This window comes from Leishmania braziliensis (genome assembly GCF_000002845.2).
Source record: "Leishmania braziliensis MHOM/BR/75/M2904 contig, possible fusion of chromosomes 20 and 34".
NCBI lineage: Eukaryota > Euglenozoa > Kinetoplastea > Trypanosomatida > Trypanosomatidae > Leishmania > Leishmania braziliensis.
The window spans coordinates 864,681-884,330 of NC_017947.1; the positions used below are offsets into that span (position 1 = coordinate 864,681).

The following is a 19,650-nucleotide window of genomic DNA, read 5'->3' on the forward strand; positions in this document are numbered from 1 at the left end:
CCGTTACTGCACATTTCTTGTGCTTCCTGCTGCTTTGCGACTGCTCGACTGAGGATCTTTCGACAAGCATTATGGTGACTAGTTTTCTTCTCGAGTATCCAGAAAAAGACAAAGAAATCAGCAGTGCCTCCTTTCTCTGCCGCTGGCTAACGCCTCCTGTACAGTATAGCCTTCTCATACACACACACCTGCTCGCAGCTCGTACACGAAAAGCCAGATGCTCGAACGCTATTGCATCATGGGCTTCAGCTCATCGCGGAAGGCGTCTAACGCGCCTGCTGAGTTACCCATGGTGTCTGCAGACTTAGAAAGCGCAGCCATGGTCCGTTTCAGCAGTCGTCGAAGATCATGATTAAGATTCTCTGACCTGTTTAGTTTCTTTCTCCACTCCTTCTCTGCCTCCTCCAGCTCAGCATTCTTCTTGCGGATGGCGGTCTCTGCATCGCGCAGCTGACCCTCACTGTCCATGATTTGAGCAAGGAGGCCGCCCCTGTCGTCACTCGACTCTGTCATCACGCTTTGCATCTGCTTGATCTTGTCGAGCTCCCTTTGAAGCCGGAACACCTCCGCGTCAGAGTCGGCGCGCAACCGCAACGCACTCTCCTCGCTCTCACGAGCCTCTTGAACCATGGCTGACATTTCCTCCAGCCTCTCCAATGCGTCGGAAACCTCTTTGCTCTTGCCCTCCAGTTCCTGCTCCATCTCGCGCATCTGCGCCTCGTGCTCATCAATCATGCCCTCTATGCCGTCTTTGAGGGCCTCGTTCTCAGCAACCTTGTCCCGTAGTGCGGCTTCGGCATCAGCGAGCAACTTGTGTAGACGAGCCAGCTCGTCCTGAAGTCCATCATGTAGCGCATTGTCCTGGTGCGTCTGATCTCGTAAGCGATTAATCTGACCTTGTAGTACACCGACTTGTTTCTCATGCTCATCGTTCTCGCCGCGGCGTGCCTCCTGCAACTCAAACAGCTCCTGCTCTCGTGCCAAAAGACGCTGAAGCAGTTCCTTTTCGTTCTCACGGCTCTGATTCTTCGCAAAGTCATCCAGATCCTTGATTACTTGGTTATACTGATCTGTCTTTTCCTCCAGCTCTTCAAGCAGGTCTTGGATGCGACTGTTGAGGGCGTCGAGGTCTAACTTCATTCTCTCGGTATCCCTTGACTTCTCTGCAGCCCTATCCTCAGCGGCACGTAGATCGCGTCGTAGGTCGCTCATTTCCTTCTGCACCGCACCGAGCTCCGTCTCGGTTATCTCCTTCTCTCTCTGCAGCTGTGCTACTTCATCCTCCAGGTTTTCTAGCATCTCCTCACGATACCTCGTGTCCTTCAGCGCGCTGCGAAGATCCTCGAGCTCGTTCTCCTTGATTTCAAGCTGCTCAATAGCGTCTTTCTCTCCGCCGCGTGCCGCCGCCAAAACCTCAGAAAAGGTTTCCAGCTTCGCAACACCTTCGGCATTTACAGCATCCGCGTCGCCAAAAAGCCTGCATGCCTCGTCCAATTGATCCGTGAGCAAATCCAGTTCACCTTGGAGTCTCTCAACCTCCTCACGAGCCTCCCCAAGGTCGTTATTCAAGCGTTCTTCCTCATTCTGAAACAGTTTCTGCAGCTGCGCCAACTCGCCCTCTCGCTCCTCTGCGAGGTCACGCGCTGCCTGCTCAGCAGCACGAGACTCTTCCAGAGCCTTCAAGAGAGCCTCCAGATGAGAAAACACAGCATCGCTGTCTGAATTGGCTATTGACTCTGGGTCCATGGCATCCCGAATACGCTCACCCAAAGCACTCATATCCCGCAGCAGCTGAGTATTCAAGTCGCGCTGCTCATTGAGCTCCTCCATTCTGACACACAATAACGCTTCTCGTTCGATCATCACAGAAGGTACGGGCACGTTTGCATCTTCCTTATCGAAACTCGAACCCACCCTCTCCGATAACGCAAAGCCATTAGCCTCACGACAAGCAAATGCACTTAAACGCTTCTTTCGAAAAGCCCGAGCTTCAGTTACAAGCTGTTCGTTAATTTCACGTAACGCCATCAGCTCCGTCGCCACCTTCCTTCGCTCCTCATCTCGATCCCGCAAAGCAGCTGCAGATGATCGCTCCAACTCATCCATTTTAGCTTGCATACCGCACTGCTCATTTCGCGCATCACAGAGACACATTTCCACATCCTCGATTTTCGCGATTAATTCTCTGCACTCGGCAACCTTCTCAGCAAGGTTACCCCTAAGTTCCCCATCAGCATCAAGAATACGATCAGTTTCATCACGAGCAACATAAAGCTCTTCAAGCGTCACAGCGTACAGCGGCCCGTCGGCGATCTGCCGCGGGTCCAGCGCCTGCGCAGCCGCCTCGTCCGCGGCCACAGCCTTCTCCAGCACGGGCAGCGTGCCGTCCGCGTCGCGGGCCTCCAGCGCAGCATTGCGCTTCGCGCGGAAGGCCGCCACCTCCGCCGCAAGCTTCTCCGCCTCGGCCCTCTGCTCCACCAGCTCCGCAGCAAGCTTCTCCGCCTCGGCCCTCTGCTCCTCCAGCTCCGCCGCAAGCTTCCCCGCCTCAGCCCTCTGCTCCACCAGCTCCGCAGCAAGCTTCTCCGCCTCGGCCCTCTTCTCCACCACCTCCGCAGCAAGCTTCTCCGCCTCGGCCCTCTGCTCCACCACCTCCGCAGCAAGCTTCTCCGCCTCAGCACTCTTCTCCTCCAGCTCCGCAGCAAGCTTCTCCGCCTCGGCCCTCTGCTCCTCCAGCTCCGCCCCAAGCTTCTCCGCCTCGGCCCTCTGCTCCACCAGCTCCGCAGCAAGCTTCTCCGCCTCGGCCCTCTGCTCCACCACCTCCGCAGCAAGCTTCTCCGCCTCGGCCCTCTGCTCCACCACCTCCGCAGCAAGCTTCTCCGCCTCAGCACTCTTCTCCTCCAGCTCCGCAGCAAGCTTCTCCGCCTCGGCCCTCTGCTCCACCAGCTCCGCCGCAAGCTTCTCCGCCTCGGCCCTCTGCTCCTCCAGCTCCGCAGCAAGCTTCTCCGCCTCGGCCCTCTGCTCCACCAGCTCCGCAGCAAGCTTCTCCGCCTCGGCCCTCTGCTCCACCAGCTCCGCAGCAAGCTTCTCCGCCTCAGCCCTCTGCTCCACCAGCTCCGCCGCAAGCTTCTCCGCCTCGGCCCTCTGCTCCACCAGCTCCGCAGCAAGCTTCTCCGCCTCGGCCCTCTGCTCCTCCAGCTCTGCTGCATTCTTGGCGGCCTCCTCCTCCTTCGCTGCTAGCGCGACCTGAAGCTCGGTGATCATGTCCTTCGCCGCATCCAGGCCATCCTTGGGAGTCCAACGCTTCGCATACAGTGCCCACACATTCGGATAGTGGTAGTCCATCACAAGCTTTGCAATGTCGTCGCAGCTGATGTCGCTATTATGCGTCACACTCACGCCGGCCATCAGACTCCCAAGTGCAAACGTCACCTCGGAGAGATCATCGCGCCCCACGCGGCACGCGGCGCACACATCGGACACAAATGCCTCGGAAGCGCAGACGTCGGTGGCGCGAAGTAGTCTGTGGCTTCGCCTTGTCGCTGTTGTTCGCACGCACGTCGTGCTTCTCAAGGTCAGCTACCGCAGCATCCTTTTCCTTGCAGAGATCCTCCAGAGCAGCGTTTTCGCCTTTCATCACCTTCGACTGCATCAACACATCCAGCAGTTCTGACTCCAAGGCAGCAGCATTGTCATCCATCGCCTCTACATTGCGTGCCGCCTCCTCTCGTGCCTGTAACAGTTCCTCCAACGTCACAGCGTACAGCGGCCCGTCGGCGATCTGCCGCGGGTCCAGCGCCTGCGCAGCCGCCTCGTCCGCGGCCACAGCCTTCTCCAGCACGGGCAGCGTGCCGTCCGCGTCGCGGGCCTCCAGCGCAGCGTTGCGCTTCGCGCGGAAGGCCGCCACCTCCGCCGCAAGCTTCTCCGCCTCGGCCCTCTGCTCCACCAGCTCCGCCGCAAGCTTCTCCGCCTCGGCCCTCTGCTCCTCCAGCTCCGCAGCAAGCTTCTCCGCCTCGGCCCTCTGCTCCTCCAGCTCCGCAGCAAGCTTCTCCGCCTCGGCCCTCTGCTCCTCCAGCTCCACAGCAAGCTTCTCCGCCTCGGCCCTCTGCTCCACCAGCTCCGCAGCAAGCTTCTCCGCCTCGGCCCTCTGCTCCTCCAGCTCCGCAGCAAGCTTCTCCGCCTCGGCCCTCTGCTCCTCCAGCTCCGCCGCAAGCTTCTCCGCCTCGGCCCTCTGCTCCTCCAGCTCCGCAGCAAGCTTCTCCGCCTCGGCCCTCTGCTCCACCAGCTCCGCAGCAAGCTTCTCCGCCTCGGCCCTCTGCTCCTCCAGCTCCGCCGCAAGCTTCTCCGCCTCAGCCCTCTGCTCCACCAGCTCCGCAGCAAGCTTCTCCGCCTCGGCCCTCTTCTCCTCCAGCTCCGCAGCAAGCTTCTCCGCCTCGGCCCTCTGCTCCTCCAGCTCCGCAGCAAGCTTCTCCGCCTCGGCCCTCTGCTCCACCACCTCCGCAGCAAGCTTCTCCGCCTCAGCACTCTTCTCCTCCAGCTCCGCAGCAAGCTTCTCCGCCTCGGCCCTCTGCTCCTCCAGCTCCGCCGCAAGCTTCTCCGCCTCGGCCCTCTGCTCCTCCAGCTCCGCAGCAAGCTTCTCCGCCTCAGCCCTCTGCTCCTCCAGCTCCGCCGCAAGCTTCTCCGCCTCGGCCCTCTTCTCCTCCAGCTCCGCAGCAAGCTTCTCCGCCTCGGCCCTCTGCTCCACCAGCTCCGCAGCAAGCTTCTCCGCCTCGGCCCTCTGCTCCACCAGCTCCGCAGCAAGCTTCTCCGCCTCAGCCCTCTGCTCCACCAGCTCCGCCGCAAGCTTCTCCGCCTCGGCCCTCTGCTCCACCAGCTCCGCAGCAAGCTTCTCCGCCTCGGCCCTCTGCTCCTCCAGCTCTGCTGCATTCTTGGCGGCCTCCTCCTCCTTCGCTGCTAGCGCGACCTGAAGCTCGGTGATCATGTCCTTCGCCGCATCCAGGCCATCCTTGGGAGTCCAACGCTTCGCATACAGTGCCCACACATTCGGATAGTGGTAGTCCATCACAAGCTTTGCAATGTCGTCGCAGCTGATGTCGCTATTATGCGTCACACTCACGCCGGCCATCAGACTCCCAAGTGCAAACGTCACCTCGGAGAGATCATCGCGCCCCACGCGGCACGCGGCGCACACATCGGACACAAATGCCTCGTGAAGCGCATGGGGCTTAGTGGCCATAACAGTGCCCCATTCCTCGCCCTCAAACACCTTGCTGTGGCGCGAAGTAGTCTGTGGCTTCGCCTTGTCGCTGTTGTTCGCACGCACGTCGTGCTTCTCAAGGTCAGCTACCGCAGCATCCTTTTCCTTGCAGAGATCCTCCAGAGCAGCGTTTTCGCCTTTCATCACCTTCAACTGCATCAACACATCCAGCAGTTCTGACTCCAAGGCAGCAGCATTGTCATCCATCGCCTCTACATTGCGTGCCGCCTCCTCTCGTGCCTGTAACAGTTCCTCCAACGTCACAGCGTACAGCGGCCCGTCGGCGATCTGCCGCGGGTCCAGCGCCTGCGCAGCCGCCTCGTCCGCGGCCACAGCCTTCTCCAGCACGGGCAGCGTGCCGTCCGCGTCGCGGGCCTCCAGCGCAGCGTTGCGCTTCGCGCGGAAGGCCGCCACCTCCGCCGCAAGCTTCTCCGCCTCGGCCCTCTGCTCCACCAGCTCCGCCGCAAGCTTCTCCGCCTCGGCCCTCTGCTCCTCCAGCTCCGCAGCAAGCTTCTCCGCCTCGGCCCTCTGCTCCTCCAGCTCCGCAGCAAGCTTCTCCGCCTCGGCCCTCTGCTCCACCAGCTCCGCAGCAAGCTTCTCCGCCTCGGCCCTCTGCTCCACCAGCTCCGCCGCAAGCTTCTCCGCCTCGGCCCTCTGCTCCTCCAGCTCCACAGCAAGCTTCTCCGCCTCGGCCCTCTGCTCCACCAGCTCCGCAGCAAGCTTCTCCGCCTCGGCCCTCTGCTCCACCACCTCCGCAGCAAGCTTCTCCGCCTCGGCCCTCTGCTCCTCCAGCTCCGCAGCAAGCTTCTCCGCCTCGGCCCTCTGCTCCTCCAGCTCCGCCGCAAGCTTCTCCGCCTCAGCACTCTTCTCCTCCAGCTCCGCCGCAAGCTTCTCCGCCTCGGCCCTCTGCTCCTCCAGCTCCGCAGCAAGCTTCTCCGCCTCGGCCCTCTGCTCCTCCAGCTCCGCAGCAAGCTTCTCCGCCTCGGCCCTCTTCTCCTCCAGCTCCGCCGCAAGCTTCTCCGCCTCGGCCCTCTGCTCCTCCAGCTCCACAGCAAGCTTCTCCGCCTCGGCCCTCTGCTCCTCCAGCTCCGCAGCAAGCTTCTCCGCCTCGGCCCTCTGCTCCACCAGCTCCGCCGCAAGCTTCTCCGCCTCGGCCCTCTGCTCCTCCAGCTCCACAGCAAGCTTCTCCGCCTCGGCCCTCTGCTCCACCAGCTCCGCAGCAAGCTTCTCCGCCTCGGCCCTCTGCTCCACCACCTCCGCAGCAAGCTTCTCCGCCTCGGCCCTCTGCTCCTCCAGCTCCGCAGCAAGCTTCTCCGCCTCGGCCCTCTGCTCCTCCAGCTCCGCCGCAAGCTTCTCCGCCTCAGCACTCTTCTCCTCCAGCTCCGCAGCAAGCTTCTCCGCCTCGGCCCTCTGCTCCACCAGCTCCGCAGCAAGCTTCTCCGCCTCGGCCCTCTGCTCCTCCAGCTCCGCAGCAAGCTTCTCCGCCTCGGCCCTCTGCTCCACCAGCTCCGCAGCAAGCTTCTCCGCCTCGGCCCTCTTCTCCTCCAGCTCCGCAGCAAGCTTCTCCGCCTCGGCCCTCTGCTCCTCCAGCTCCGCAGCAAGCTTCTCCGCCTCGGCCCTCTGCTCCTCCAGCTCCGCAGCAAGCTGCCCCACGGCCGCATCCCTGTCGCGGTACTCCTCCAGCGTCACAGCGTACAGCGGCCCGTCGGCGATCTGCCGCGGGTCCAGCGCCTGCGCAGCCGCCTCGTCCGCGGCCACAGCCTTCTCCAGCACGGGCAGCGTGCCGTCCGCGTCGCGGGCCTCCAGCGCAGCATTGCGCTTCGCGCGGAAGGCCGCCACCTCCGCCGCAAGCTTCTCCGCCTCGGCCCTCTGCTCCACCAGCTCCGCAGCAAGCTTCTCCGCCTCGGCCCTCTGCTCCTCCAGCTCCGCAGCAAGCTTCTCCGCCTCGGCCCTCTGCTCCACCAGCTCCGCAGCAAGCTTCTCCGCCTCGGCCCTCTTCTCCTCCAGCTCCGCCGCAAGCTTCTCCGCCTCGGCCCTCTGCTCCACCAGCTCCGCAGCAAGCTTCTCCGCCTCGGCCCTCTGCTCCTCCAGCTCCGCAGCAAGCTGCCCCACGGCCGCATCCCTGTCGCGGTACTCCTCCAGTGTCACAGCGTACAGCGGTTCTCTTGTGATTTCGGTTGGGGAAATGGGATGATGTGGCGCTGATTCTGTTGTTTTAGAAGAAGTGGGCGAAGGTAGACAGCCGCTAGCTTCTCGTTGGGCGAGAGCTTTAATACGCTTTTGTCGGAAAGCGGTAAGCTCTTCTTTCTGTTTGGTGTTGACTTGTAGGAGAACCTGGGCGTATGCTTCTGCAGCCTTGAGCTGGATTAGGGTATCCATGAGTTCGGATTCGATGGCACGCAAATTTTGATTTTTTTCTTCTTCGTTGACAGCCAAGGCTTCTTTGAGTTCACTGAGCTGGTCAGTGGCCTGGGTACACTGCAGCTCGTAGTCTTTGAGGAGCTGATGCATTTCGTCAGTCTTCGCTTTTTGCACAATGACTGCCGCCTGAAGGTTATCGGCAGCTTCTTTTTGACGGTGGTATTCATCTATTGTAACAGCGTACTCTGAGTTCCGTGCTGGGTCTTCTAGGAGAGCAAGGTGGTGGCGGAATCGAGTTTGTTCAGCCCGTTTTTTCTGCAGGCGATGTTCTTCAAGTTGTTTCTCCTGTTGTTCTGCAAGGTCCTTAAGCTTTGCGACAATATGGCGGAGCTGAGCAACCTCGGTGTGTAGTGCATCTGACCTTAACGCGGCTCGCCTTGTCGCCCTTTTTCGCACGCACGTCGTGCTTCTCAAGGTCAGCTACCGCAGCATCCTTTTCCTTGCAGAGATCCTCCAGAGCAGCGTTTTCGCCTTTCATCACCTTCAACTGCATCAACACATCCAGCAGTTCTGACTCCAAGGCAGCAGCATTGTCATCCATCGCCTCTACATTGCGTGCCGCCTCCTCTCGTGCCTGCAACAGTTCCTCCAACGTCACAGCGTACAGCGGCCCGTCGGCGATCTGCCGCGGGTCCAGCGCCTGCGCAGCCGCCTCGTCCGCGGCCACAGCCTTCTCCAGCACGGGCAGCGTGCCGTCCGCGTCGCGGGCCTCCAGCGCAGCATTGCGCTTCGCGCGGAAGGCCGCCACCTCCGCCGCAAGCTTCCCCGCCTCAGCCCTCTGCTCCTCCAGCTCCGCCGCAAGCTTCTCCGCCTCAGCCCTCTGCTCCTCCAGCTCCGCAGCAAGCTGCCCCACGGCCGCATCCCTGTCGCGGTACTCCTCCAGCGTCACAGCGTACAGCGGCCCGTCGGCGATATGCCGCGGGTCCAGCGCCTGCGCAGCCGCCTCGTCCGCGGCCACAGCCTTCTCCAGCACGGGCAGCGTGCCGTCCGCGTCGCGGGCCTCCAGCGCAACATTGCGCTTCGCGCGGAAGGCCGCCACCTCCGCAGCAAGCTTCTCCGCCTCGGCCCTCTGCTCCACCAGCTCCGCCGCAAGCTTCTCCGCCTCGGCCCTCTGCTCCTCCAGCTCCGCCGCAAGCTTCTCCGCCTCGGCCCTCTGCTCCACCAGCTCCGCAGCAAGCTTCTCCGCCTCGGCCCTCTTCTCCTCCAGCTCCGCCGCAAGCTTCTCCGCCTCGGCCCTCTGCTCCACCAGCTCCGCAGCAAGCTTCTCCGCCTCGGCCCTCTGCTCCTCCAGCTCCGCAGCAAGCTGCCCCACGGCCGCATCCCTGTCGCGGTACTCCTCCAGCGTCACAGCGTACAGCGGCCCGTCGGCGATCTGCCGCGGGTCCAGCGCCTGCGCAGCCGCCTCGTCCGCGGCCACAGCCTTCTCCAGCACGGGCAGCGTGCCGTCCGCGTCGAGGGCCTCCAGCGCAGCATCGCGCTTCGCGCGGAAGGCCGCCACCTCCGCCGCAAGCTTCTCCGCCTCGGCCCTCTGCTCCACCAGCTCCGCAGCAAGCTTCTCCGCCTCGGCCCTCTGCTCCACCAGCTCCGCAGCAAGCTTCTCCGCCTCGGCCCTCTGCTCCTCCAGCTCCGCCGCAAGCTTCTCCGCCTCGGCCCTCTGCTCCACCAGCTCCGCAGCAAGCTTCTCCGCCTCGGCCCTCTTCTCCTCCAGCTCCGCCGCAAGCTTCTCCGCCTCGGCCCTCTGCTCCACCAGCTCCGCAGCAAGCTTCTCCGCCTCGGCCCTCTGCTCCTCCAGCTCCGCAGCAAGCTTCTCCGCCTCGGCCCTCTGCTCCACCAGCTCCGCCGCAAGCTTCTCCGCCTCAGCCCTCTGCTCCTCCAGCTCCGCAGCAAGCTGCCCCACGGCCGCATCCCTGTCGCGGTACTCCTCCAGCGTCACAGCGTACAGCGGCCCGTCGGCGATCTGCCGCGGGTCCAGCGCCTGCGCAGCCGCCTCGTCCGCGGCCACAGCCTTCTCCAGCACGGGCAGCGTGCCGTCCGCGTCGCGGGCCTCCAGCGCAGCGTTGCGCTTCGCGCGGAAGGCCGCCACCTCCGCCGCAAGCTTCTCCGCCTCGGCCCTCTGCTCCACCAGCTCCGCAGCAAGCTTCTCCGCCTCGGCCCTCTGCTCCTCCAGCTCCGCCGCAAGCTTCTCCGCCTCGGCCCTCTGCTCCTCCACCTCCGCAGCAAGCTTCTCCGCCTCGGCCCTCTGCTCCACCACCTCCGCCGCAAGCTTCTCCGCCTCGGCCCTCTGCTCCTCCAGCTCTGCTGCATTCTTGGCGGCCTCCTCCTCCTTCGCTGCTAGCGCGACCTGAAGCTCGGTGATCATGTCCTTCGCCGCATCCAGGCCATCCTTGGGAGTCCAACGCTTCGCATACAGTGCCCACACATTCGGATAGTGGTAGTCCATCACAAGCTTTGCAATGTCGTCGCAGCTGATGTCGCTATTATGCGTCACACTCACGCCGGCCATCAGACTCCCAAGTGCAAACGTCACCTCGGAGAGATCATCGCGCCCCACGCGGCACGCGGCGCACACATCGGACACAAATGCCTCGTGAAGCGCATGGGGCTTAGTGGCCATAACAGTGCCCCATTCCTCGCCCTCAAACACCTTGCTGTGGCGCGAAGTAGTCTGTGGCTTCGCCTTGTCGCTGTTGTTCGCACGCACGTCGTGCTTCTCAAGGTCAGCTACCGCAGCATCCTTTTCCTTGCAGAGATCCTCCAGAGCAGCGTTTTCGCCTTTCATCACCTTCAACTGCATCAACACATCCAGCAGTTCTGACTCCAAGGCAGCAGCATTGTCATCCATCGCCTCTACATTGCGTGCCGCCTCCTCTCGTGCCTGCAACAGTTCCTCCAACGTCACAGCGTACAGCGGCCCGTCGGCGATCTGCCGCGGGTCCAGCGCCTGCGCAGCCGCCTCGTCCGCGGCCACAGCCTTCTCCAGCACGGGCAGCGTGCCGTCCGCGTCGCGGGCCTCCAGCGCAGCATTGCGCTTCGCGCGGAAGGCCGCCACCTCCGCCGCAAGCTTCTCCGCCTCGGCCCTCTGCTCCACCACCTCCGCAGCAAGCTTCTCCGCCTCGGCCCTCTGCTCCACCAGCTCCGCCGCAAGCTTCTCCGCCTCGGCCCTCTGCTCCTCCAGCTCCGCCGCAAGCTTCTCCGCCTCGGCCCTCTTCTCCACCACCTCCGCAGCAAGCTTCTCCGCCTCGGCCCTCTTCTCCTCCAGCTCCGCCGCAAGCTTCTCCGCCTCGGCCCTCTGCTCCACCAGCTCCGCAGCAAGCTTCTCCGCCTCGGCCCTCTGCTCCTCCAGCTCCGCAGCAAGCTGCCCCACGGCCGCATCCCTGTCGCGGTACTCCTCCAGCGTCACAGCGTACAGCGGCCCGTCGGCGATCTGCCGCGGGTCCAGCGCCTGCGCAGCCGCCTCGTCCGCGGCCACAGCCTTCTCCAGCACGGGCAGCGTGCCGTCCGCGTCGCGGGCCTCCAGCGCAGCGTTGCGCTTCGCGCGGAAGGCCGCCACCTCCGCCGCAAGCTTCTCCGCCTCGGCCCTCTGCTCAACCAGCTCCGCAGCAAGCTTCTCCGCCTCGGCCCTCTGCTCCTCCAGCTCCGCCGCAAGCTTCTCCGCCTCGGCCCTCTGCTCCTCCAGCTCCGCAGCAAGCTTCTCCGCCTCAGCCCTCTGCTCCTCCAGCTCCGCCGCAAGCTTCTCCGCCTCGGCCCTCTTCTCCTCCAGCTCCGCAGCAAGCTTCTCCGCCTCGGCCCTCTGCTCCACCAGCTCCGCAGCAAGCTTCTCCGCCTCGGCCCTCTGCTCCACCAGCTCCGCAGCAAGCTTCTCCGCCTCAGCCCTCTGCTCCACCAGCTCCGCCGCAAGCTTCTCCGCCTCGGCCCTCTGCTCCACCAGCTCCGCAGCAAGCTTCTCCGCCTCGGCCCTCTGCTCCTCCAGCTCTGCTGCATTCTTGGCGGCCTCCTCCTCCTTCGCTGCTAGCGCGACCTGAAGCTCGGTGATCATGTCCTTCGCCGCATCCAGGCCATCCTTGGGAGTCCAACGCTTCGCATACAGTGCCCACACATTCGGATAGTGGTAGTCCATCACAAGCTTTGCAATGTCGTCGCAGCTGAGTCGCTATAGCGTCGACGTCGGCGTGCCGCCTCCTCTCGTGCCCGCAACAGTTCCTCCAACGTCACAGCGTACAGCGGCCCGTCGGCGATCTGCCGCGGGTCCAGCGCCTGCGCAGCCGCCTCGTCCGCGGCCACAGCCTTCTCCAGCACGGGCAGCGTGCCGTCCGCGTCGCGGGCCTCCAGCGCAGCGTTGCGCTTCGCGCGGAAGGCCGCCACCTCCGCCGCAAGCTTCTCCGCCTCGGCCCTCTGCTCCACCACCTCCGCAGCAAGCTTCTCCGCCTCGGCCCTCTGCTCCTCCAGCTCCGCAGCAAGCTTCTCCGCCTCGGCCCTCTGCTCCTCCAGCTCCGCAGCAAGCTTCTCCGCCTCGGCCCTCTGCTCCTCCAGCTCCGCAGCAAGCTGCCCCACGGCCGCATCCCTGTCGCGGTACTCCTCCAGCGTCACAGCGTACAGCGGCCCGTCGGCGATCTGCCGCGGGTCCAGCGCCTGCGCAGCCGCCTCGTCCGCGGCCACAGCCTTCTCCAGCACGGGCAGCGTGCCGTCCGCGTCGCGGGCCTCCAGCGCAGCGTTGCGCTTCGCGCGGAAGGCCGCCACCTCCGCCGCAAGCTTCTCCGCCTCAGCCCTCTGCTCCTCCAGCTCCGCCGCAAGCTTCTCCGCCTCGGCCCTCTGCTCCACCACCTCCGCAGCAAGCTTCTCCGCCTCGGCCCTCTGCTCCTCCAGCTCCGCAGCAAGCTTCTCCGCCTCGGCCCTCTTCTCCTCCAGCTCCGCAGCAAGCTTCTCCGCCTCGGCCCTCTTCTCCTCCAGCTCCGCAGCAAGCTTCTCCGCCTCGGCCCTCTGCTCCTCCAGCTCCGCAGCAAGCTTCTCCGCCTCGGCCCTCTTCTCCACCACCTCCGCAGCAAGCTTCTCCGCCTCGGCCCTCTTCTCCTCCAGCTCCGCAGCAAGCTTCTCCGCCTCGGCCCTCTTCTCCTCCAGCTCCGCAGCAAGCTTCTCCGCCTCGGCCCTCTTCTCCTCCAGCTCCGCAGCAAGCTTCCCCGCCTCAGCCCTCTGCTCCTCCAGCTCCGCCGCAAGCTTCTCCGCCTCAGCCCTCTGCTCCTCCAGCTCCGCAGCAAGCTGCCCCACGGCCGCATCCCTGTCGCGGTACTCCTCCAGCGTCACAGCGTACAGCGGCCCGTCGGCGATATGCCGCGGGTCCAGCGCCTGCGCAGCCGCCTCGTCCGGGGCCACAGCCTTCTCCAGCACGGGCAGCGTGCCGTCCGCGTCGCGGGCCTCCAGCGCAGCATTGCGCTTCGCGCAGAAGGCCGCCACCTCCGCCGCAAGCTTCCCCGCCTCAGCCCTCTGCTCCACCAGCTCCGCCGCAAGCTTCTCCGCCTCGGCCCTCTGCTCCTCCAGCTCCGCAGCAAGCTGCCCCACGGCCGCATCCCTGTCGCGGTACTCCTCCAGCGTCACAGCGTACAGCGGCCCGTCGGCGATCTGCCGCGGGTCCAGCGCCTGCGCAGCCGCCTCGTCCGCGGCCACAGCCTTCTCCAGCACGGGCAGCGTGCCGTCCGCGTCGCGGGCCTCCAGCGCAGCGTTGCGCTTCGCGCGGAAGGCCGCCACCTCCGCCGCAAGCTTCTCCGCCTCGGCCCTCTGCTCAACCAGCTCCGCAGCAAGCTTCTCCGCCTCGGCCCTCTGCTCCACCACCTCCGCAGCAAGCTTCTCCGCCTCGGCCCTCTGCTCCTCCAGCTCTGCTGCATTCTTGGCGGCCTCCTCCTCCTTCGCTGCTAGCGCGACCTGAAGCTCGGTGATCATGTCCTTCGCCGCATCCAGGCCATCCTTGGGAGTCCAACGCTTCGCATACAGTGCCCACACATTCGGATAGTGGTAGTCCATCACAAGCTTTGCAATGTCGTCGCAGCTGATGTCGCTATTATGCGTCACACTCACGCCGGCCATCAGACTCCCAAGTGCAAACGTCACCTCGGAGAGATCATCGCGCCCCACGCGGCACGCGGCGCACACATCGGACACAAATGCCTCGTGAAGCGCATGGGGCTTAGTGGCCATAACAGTGCCCCATTCCTCGCCCTCAAACACCTTGCTGTGGCGCGAAGTAGTCTGTGGCTTCGCCTTGTCGCTGTTGTTCGCACGCACGTCGTGCTTCTCAAGGTCAGCTACCGCAGCATCCTTTTCCTTGCAGAGATCCTCCAGAGCAGCGTTTTCGCCTTTCATCACCTTCGACTGCATCAACACATCCAGCAGTTCTGACTCCAAGGCAGCAGCATTGTCATCCATCGCCTCTACATTGCGTGCCGCCTCCTCTCGTGCCCGCAACAGTTCCTCCAACGTCACAGCGTACAGCGGCCCGTCGGCGATCTGCCGCGGGTCCAGCGCCTGCGCAGCCGCCTCGTCCGCGGCCACAGCCTTCTCCAGCACGGGCAGCGTGCCGTCCGCGTCGCGGGCCTCCAGCGCAGCGTTGCGCTTCGCGCGGAAGGCCGCCACCTCCGCCGCAAGCTTCTCCGCCTCAGCCCTCTGCTCCTCCAGCTCCGCCGCAAGCTTCTCCGCCTCGGCCCTCTGCTCCACCACCTCCGCAGCAAGCTTCTCCGCCTCAGCACTCTTCTCCTCCAGCTCCGCAGCAAGCTTCTCCGCCTCGGCCCTCTTCTCCTCCAGCTCCGCAGCAAGCTGCCCCACGGCCGCATCCCTGTCGCGGTACTCCTCCAGTGTCACAGCGTACAGCGGTTCTCTTGTGATTTCGGTTGGGGAAATGGGATGATGTGGCGCTGATTCTGTTTTAGAAGAAGTGGGCGAAGGTAGACAGCCGCTAGCTTCTCGTTGGGCGAGAGCTTTAATACGCTTTTGTCGGAAAGCGGTAAGCTCTTCTTTCTGTTTGGTGTTGACTTGTAGGAGAACCTGGGCGTATGCTTCTGCAGCCTTGAGCTGGATTAGGGTATCCATGAGTTCGGATTCGATGGCACGCAAATTTTGATTTTTTTCTTCTTCGTTGACAGCCAAGGCTTCTTTGAGTTCACTGAGCTGGTCAGTGGCCTGGGTACACTGCAGCTCGTAGTCTTTGAGGAGCTGATGCATTTCGTCAGTCTTCGCTTTTTGCACAATGACTGCCGCCTGAAGGTTATCGGCAGCTTCTTTTTGACGGTGGTATTCATCTATTGTAACAGCGTACTCTGAGTTCCGTGCTGGGTCTTCTAGGAGAGCAAGGTGGTGGCGGAATCGAGTTTGTTCAGCCCGTTTTTTCTGCAGGCGATGTTCTTCAAGTTGTTTCTCCTGTTGTTCTGCAAGGTCCTTAAGCTTTGCGACAATATGGCGGAGCTGAGCAACCTCGGTGTGTAGTGCATCTTGATCTCTCTGAGACGCTGCAAGCTGCTTCTTCAACTCGATAGCAGATTTGTCTAGAGTGTATTGTAGGGAACGATTCTCGTTATTGAGCTTGTCGAGGAGCATGAGTAAGTCTCCAATTTCGCTCTCGTACGCATCTTTGTCGCTGCTAAAAGTGGTGTCTGGCATGTTTTCCATGAACTCGTCGAAGCATAGACCTTCATGCTTACCTTCTGGAATGCCCAGGGCGTGCTCAAGGCGTTCGATAGCTTTGTCGAGCCCAGTCTTTGCACCCAGAGGATCCTCATGAAGGCCGTGCATAGATGGAAAAGGGTAGCTTGAGAGCCTCTGATTGATCTCCTTCGTTGTCAAAGTTGCGGGATGGCTGACGGAGAATTCTGCAGAAAGGTGTTTTCCACGGGCTGCCATTTTCAGATTTGTCACGCACTGAATCGGCGCGCAACATGCAAAGGCAGCCTCCGCGATAAAGACGGATTTCGTTTCCTCGGGTTTGTGATGTAACAGGGTATCTCCATCAACCCAAGGAAATGTTATAGTATGGTCAGTCACTACCGACGCTGCGTTCTTGTCCCATGCCGATAGCAAGTCCAAATGCTGGTGCTCTTTAAGTTTTTCGGAGAAAACAGATCCGCTCTCTACACCATCAGAAATTCCTATGGGTGTCGATACATTCTCCATGCACTTCAGCTGCTCGGCGAGGTGGTGAAGCTGATTGTGCAAGTCATCATTTTCGATATTCGCCGCCTCAACGGCGGCGCGCAGTTTATGAAGCTCACTGTTGAGCTGGTTGCGACTCTGAATCACCTCCTCCATAGAATCTACTTCCTCTGAGGAAAGCAAGAGAAACGGAACTGTCGTCTGCGATATGACCCGCAGAACGGAACTACAGAGGACTGTTATGGAAGAAGACGCTGGGGCGAAATGTTGGCATTTCACCTGCATTACCGAAGATCCCTTTATCCTTTCCAGATCAGCCAACAATGATCGAGAGTGATTTCGATGTTTGCCAATTAAGGCAAGGCACTCTGACAACTCCTGTGACGTTCGCTCTCTCTCCTCCTTGGAAGTTCTAGAGTCCTGTGAGTTAATGTGCCCGCGAATGGCGAGGAGACGCTCTTGGTAGGCCTTCGCTTCAGCCTTCGAAGAAGCGGCTTCACTCTCTAGTTTTGTCACCATAGTTTCATCTACTGTGGCGCCCACCCACTGCTTGATTACGCACACACGGTCATCACAGCGAGTAACAGTCCCAACACCCCACAGCCACTCCTTATGAGCATCCAGAAACTCATAAGACACAACAGACCCTTCCAGAGGTATATAGGACATCGTCACTGTGTTTACAGAGAGTCCCTCTAAAGAAAACTATGTACTGAATGATAATCGCTTCAGGAAGAAAAAAATTGAGAAGGCTTCTGATAACTCTACTTTCTCATGCAAGCATGTAGCGATAGTCCTGATGAAACCACGTGCAATTCAGAAACACCTCAAAAAGAGTCAACTTCTAAAACCTGCGTCTACCACGTGCTAGCCACACAAAACGGGAGAAAAGACACCCGAAAACCAACTCTACGCTTCGACTCCTTGAAAGTGGATGAGACGGGTCAAGATTTACTGATCACGGATAATGCTCTTTAGTACTGTTGAGAGAGCCCAAGCAGAATACTTTTGGCCTTTTGAACAATGAGAAAGCTAAAGCACACAATAGCGGCTTAGTACAAAAAAAGACGAATGGTAAAAATGGCAGGAGAAAAGTAGCGAAGGACCTAAACGAAATAATCATAAAAAAAAAAAAAGCGATGTGGATACACAACTTACAAAACTGCAAGAGTGATCGAGACTGAGAAAATAGACAAGGCGCTAGCAACGCGCAAATTGAAGAGCGAAAATACGATACTGTATTTCCGATCCAACTAAGTTTCTTTTCGCGAGTGGGAAAATTTTGGTAGCGCGGAAAAAGTGTCCGAGAGAAGTTGAAAACGAGATTCCGAAAGCATGTCCAGAAACAGAAATTCCGCTATATACTGTTCGTGAGTACGAAAGATAGAGAGACTTATGAAAGCTATCTGGAGAGCAAAGAGGGGACGAAAAGGTAAGGAGGTGGAGTGTGCAACATGAGGTGTAAGAGAATACAACGCTCGACACGAGTGTCAAGAATTTCCATTCAAAAGCAGAACATTTAATTCCGCTACGACGAAAATGGAGTATTTCTAGATAAACGTCAACGAACTGGTTCTATAACATGAAAATCGAGAGCGCTGTGATGCCGCGGTGTTAACTTTCTTAGGAAAACAGCAGAAAAAAACTGCATCAGCATTTTCTATCTGTTTGAATTAACTACATCGCGTGGCTTTCCAAGTGGTATAGCCAAATATTGACTTCATCTTTTTTGTTGTTGTTTTACCCAAGGTAAGTACGAAAGCAGCATGCAACAATGAGAGGCTTGAGGTCCCGTGTACACATACAGGTTGCATTTATTAGGGTTATGCAAGACTCGTTTTGAAATTTTCAGACAAAGGGAATGAAAGGAAAGCCTCACATACGTGTCCTCGTGCGGCTCAAGTCTGCTGCAAGCAAATGTCTGGATCTTAATGCACCATTTAGTAGGTGACGCTGTGGAAATACGCATTTATTCGCCCATTGCGATGCGCACTCGAAGACTGCACACAATTTGGAATGGATTCTTAGAAACAAAACATATCTGTGTAGCTCTTTCATCGGTGCAGTCAAAGGGAAACTACCCTTTAGCATACAGTAGTTCAACACCCACTCCCTTTTTTCGATTTACGCCTCACGAACTTTTATGCACTAGAAGGTTGTACTTAGATCGCACCCTCAGTACCAACAGAGCATTTCCAGCACTTAAAGTTAAGCCTGCAATTACTGGGGTGAAAAAAGAAGACAAGTCAATAGCATACTTAACGTATCTTCAATTGAATGCCATGAGAAATAGAGATCCCACGATTTACATTTTCGCGAGTCCCGTGTGCTGAGGCAGCTGCAGACTTTTTGAGGATACAGTCCTCCTGTAAGACTTATCACAGACATCAGACTAGATGATGGTTCGAGTTAAAAAGCGAATTAATGAGTCCTCTTGACTAGATACTCCTTCCGCTGCTTGACTAACGAGCTCTCGACGCTCGCAACTAAGCTACTCCTCTTTGTTTTTCTGTGAAACGAAAAAAAGTAATACCGAGAACTATATTAGAGCCTGTCAATCGCAGAATATATACTTTACCACATACCCACCGAACAGAAAACAGATGTGTGAATTTGTCGGCATGACGCTCAAAGCCCTTATTTCATCCCCGGGAAGATTTCGTATATATATATATATATACGAAGATGTGGTTTGCGAAGTATTAGAAAGCGTGTGCGGATCTGTATACAGTGATACAAACAGAACGTTCAAGTAATGCGCTTGGCTATCACGACACTCCGATTGTAGGAACTTGTGCAAAACAGAGCTTTGTGTGTGTGTGTGTGTGTGTGTGTGTGTGTGTGTGTGTGTGTGTGTGTTAGGGCCACCTTCAGATAGGCACGATATCAGTACAAAGTGTCGCAGCGAGAAGTGCGGCAAGGCCCCATTTATCTCCCAGCGTGTCTGGTTCCTGTATTCTCACGGGGGGTTCGCGGCGTATCACACTACCGATCCCGTGAATGTGCAACGGTGATACACTCGTGATGCAATATGTTGCTTTATGAGGTTGTAAAGAGGCAATAACAAAAGGATGCAACTATTTCATTTTGTGGCTGATGTAAAGCTCAATGATAGCACACCTGCTTGACGTCGATTTGCTTAAAGCGTCATCCCTCGACTTTTTAACTCTTATAGAGCCCTGCACTCCAGTTGTTCTGAAGTGAAGCAAGAGCACCTTTTTTGTGGCTTCTCAGGAGAAGTGAGTTTGCTTTATTCTAGTACATATTATCAATAGAAATAGGTCCAAATAATGCGTAGCGGTGGAGTCCTAGTGTTTATGAATATTGTTCTTCTTTTAGCGCCAGGTAATAGAGGTGCAGTCAGCTCATATATAAAGTGGCACTGTGTTAAACCTCAGCGTATTCGAGTATTTCTCATCGTTGATAGCGCTTGTACACAATGCTTCATTCGTCGTGATATTCATTTGCTTAAAAAAAAAAAAAATATGGTAATATTGAAACTTTCACCTTTACCATCTAAACTGAACCCCCATGGCGTATAGCTAATTCAGCAAATAACCGCAAAATACAGCTAGCTTAATCGCCCTTCACATCCATTCCTGCCATTCAGTATGAGCTAAGCAAACTTTACTGGGCCAGCCACACACTTATTACACAGTGGAATGCAGCTGCGGACATGCGCGCTGCAGGAATGCGCGAACTCAGTGATTTCAGCATGATCACCGCATCAAACCTTGTTCGCCCACTTCGCAGGTCACCACAGTTCCTTCCACCATGCTGATGCCTGTGTGGCGCAACCGTTTGTGTGACATGAAGGCTCCCCGTACAAATGTGCCGCGGGGGTC

At 59.4% G+C, this 19,650-nt stretch overlaps 4 protein-coding genes across 4 annotated transcripts; all 4 read right to left on the reverse strand.

The window, feature by feature from the left end:
• Positions 1–228: 228 nt before the first annotated feature.
• Positions 229–3,405, reverse strand: LBRM_20_2070 (hypothetical protein, unknown function; the record flags this gene model as incomplete). The annotated part of the gene is made up of 1 exon (XM_001564438.1): positions 229–3,405. The coding sequence occupies one exon, from the start codon at positions 3,403–3,405 to the stop codon at positions 229–231; it is 3,177 nt and encodes a 1,058-aa protein (XP_001564488.1).
• Positions 3,406–3,439: 34 nt separating this feature from the next.
• Positions 3,440–7,765, reverse strand: LBRM_20_2080 (hypothetical protein, unknown function; the record flags this gene model as incomplete). Its single annotated transcript, XM_001564439.2, has 1 exon — positions 3,440–7,765. One exon carries the CDS (start codon positions 7,763–7,765, stop codon positions 3,440–3,442), a length of 4,326 nt encoding a protein of 1,441 aa, XP_001564489.2.
• Positions 7,766–7,979: 214 nt separating this feature from the next.
• On the reverse strand, positions 7,980–11,792 carry LBRM_20_2090 (hypothetical protein, unknown function; the record flags this gene model as incomplete). Its single annotated transcript, XM_001564440.2, has 1 exon — positions 7,980–11,792. One exon carries the CDS (start codon positions 11,790–11,792, stop codon positions 7,980–7,982), a length of 3,813 nt encoding a protein of 1,270 aa, XP_001564490.2.
• Positions 11,793–11,845: 53 nt separating this feature from the next.
• Positions 11,846–16,474, reverse strand: LBRM_20_2100 (hypothetical protein, unknown function; the record flags this gene model as incomplete). The annotated part of the gene is made up of 1 exon (XM_001564441.2): positions 11,846–16,474. A coding segment is annotated over one exon (4,629 nt), but the record flags the coding sequence as incomplete, so codon positions are not given.
• Between the last annotated feature and the right edge of the window lie 3,176 nt (positions 16,475–19,650).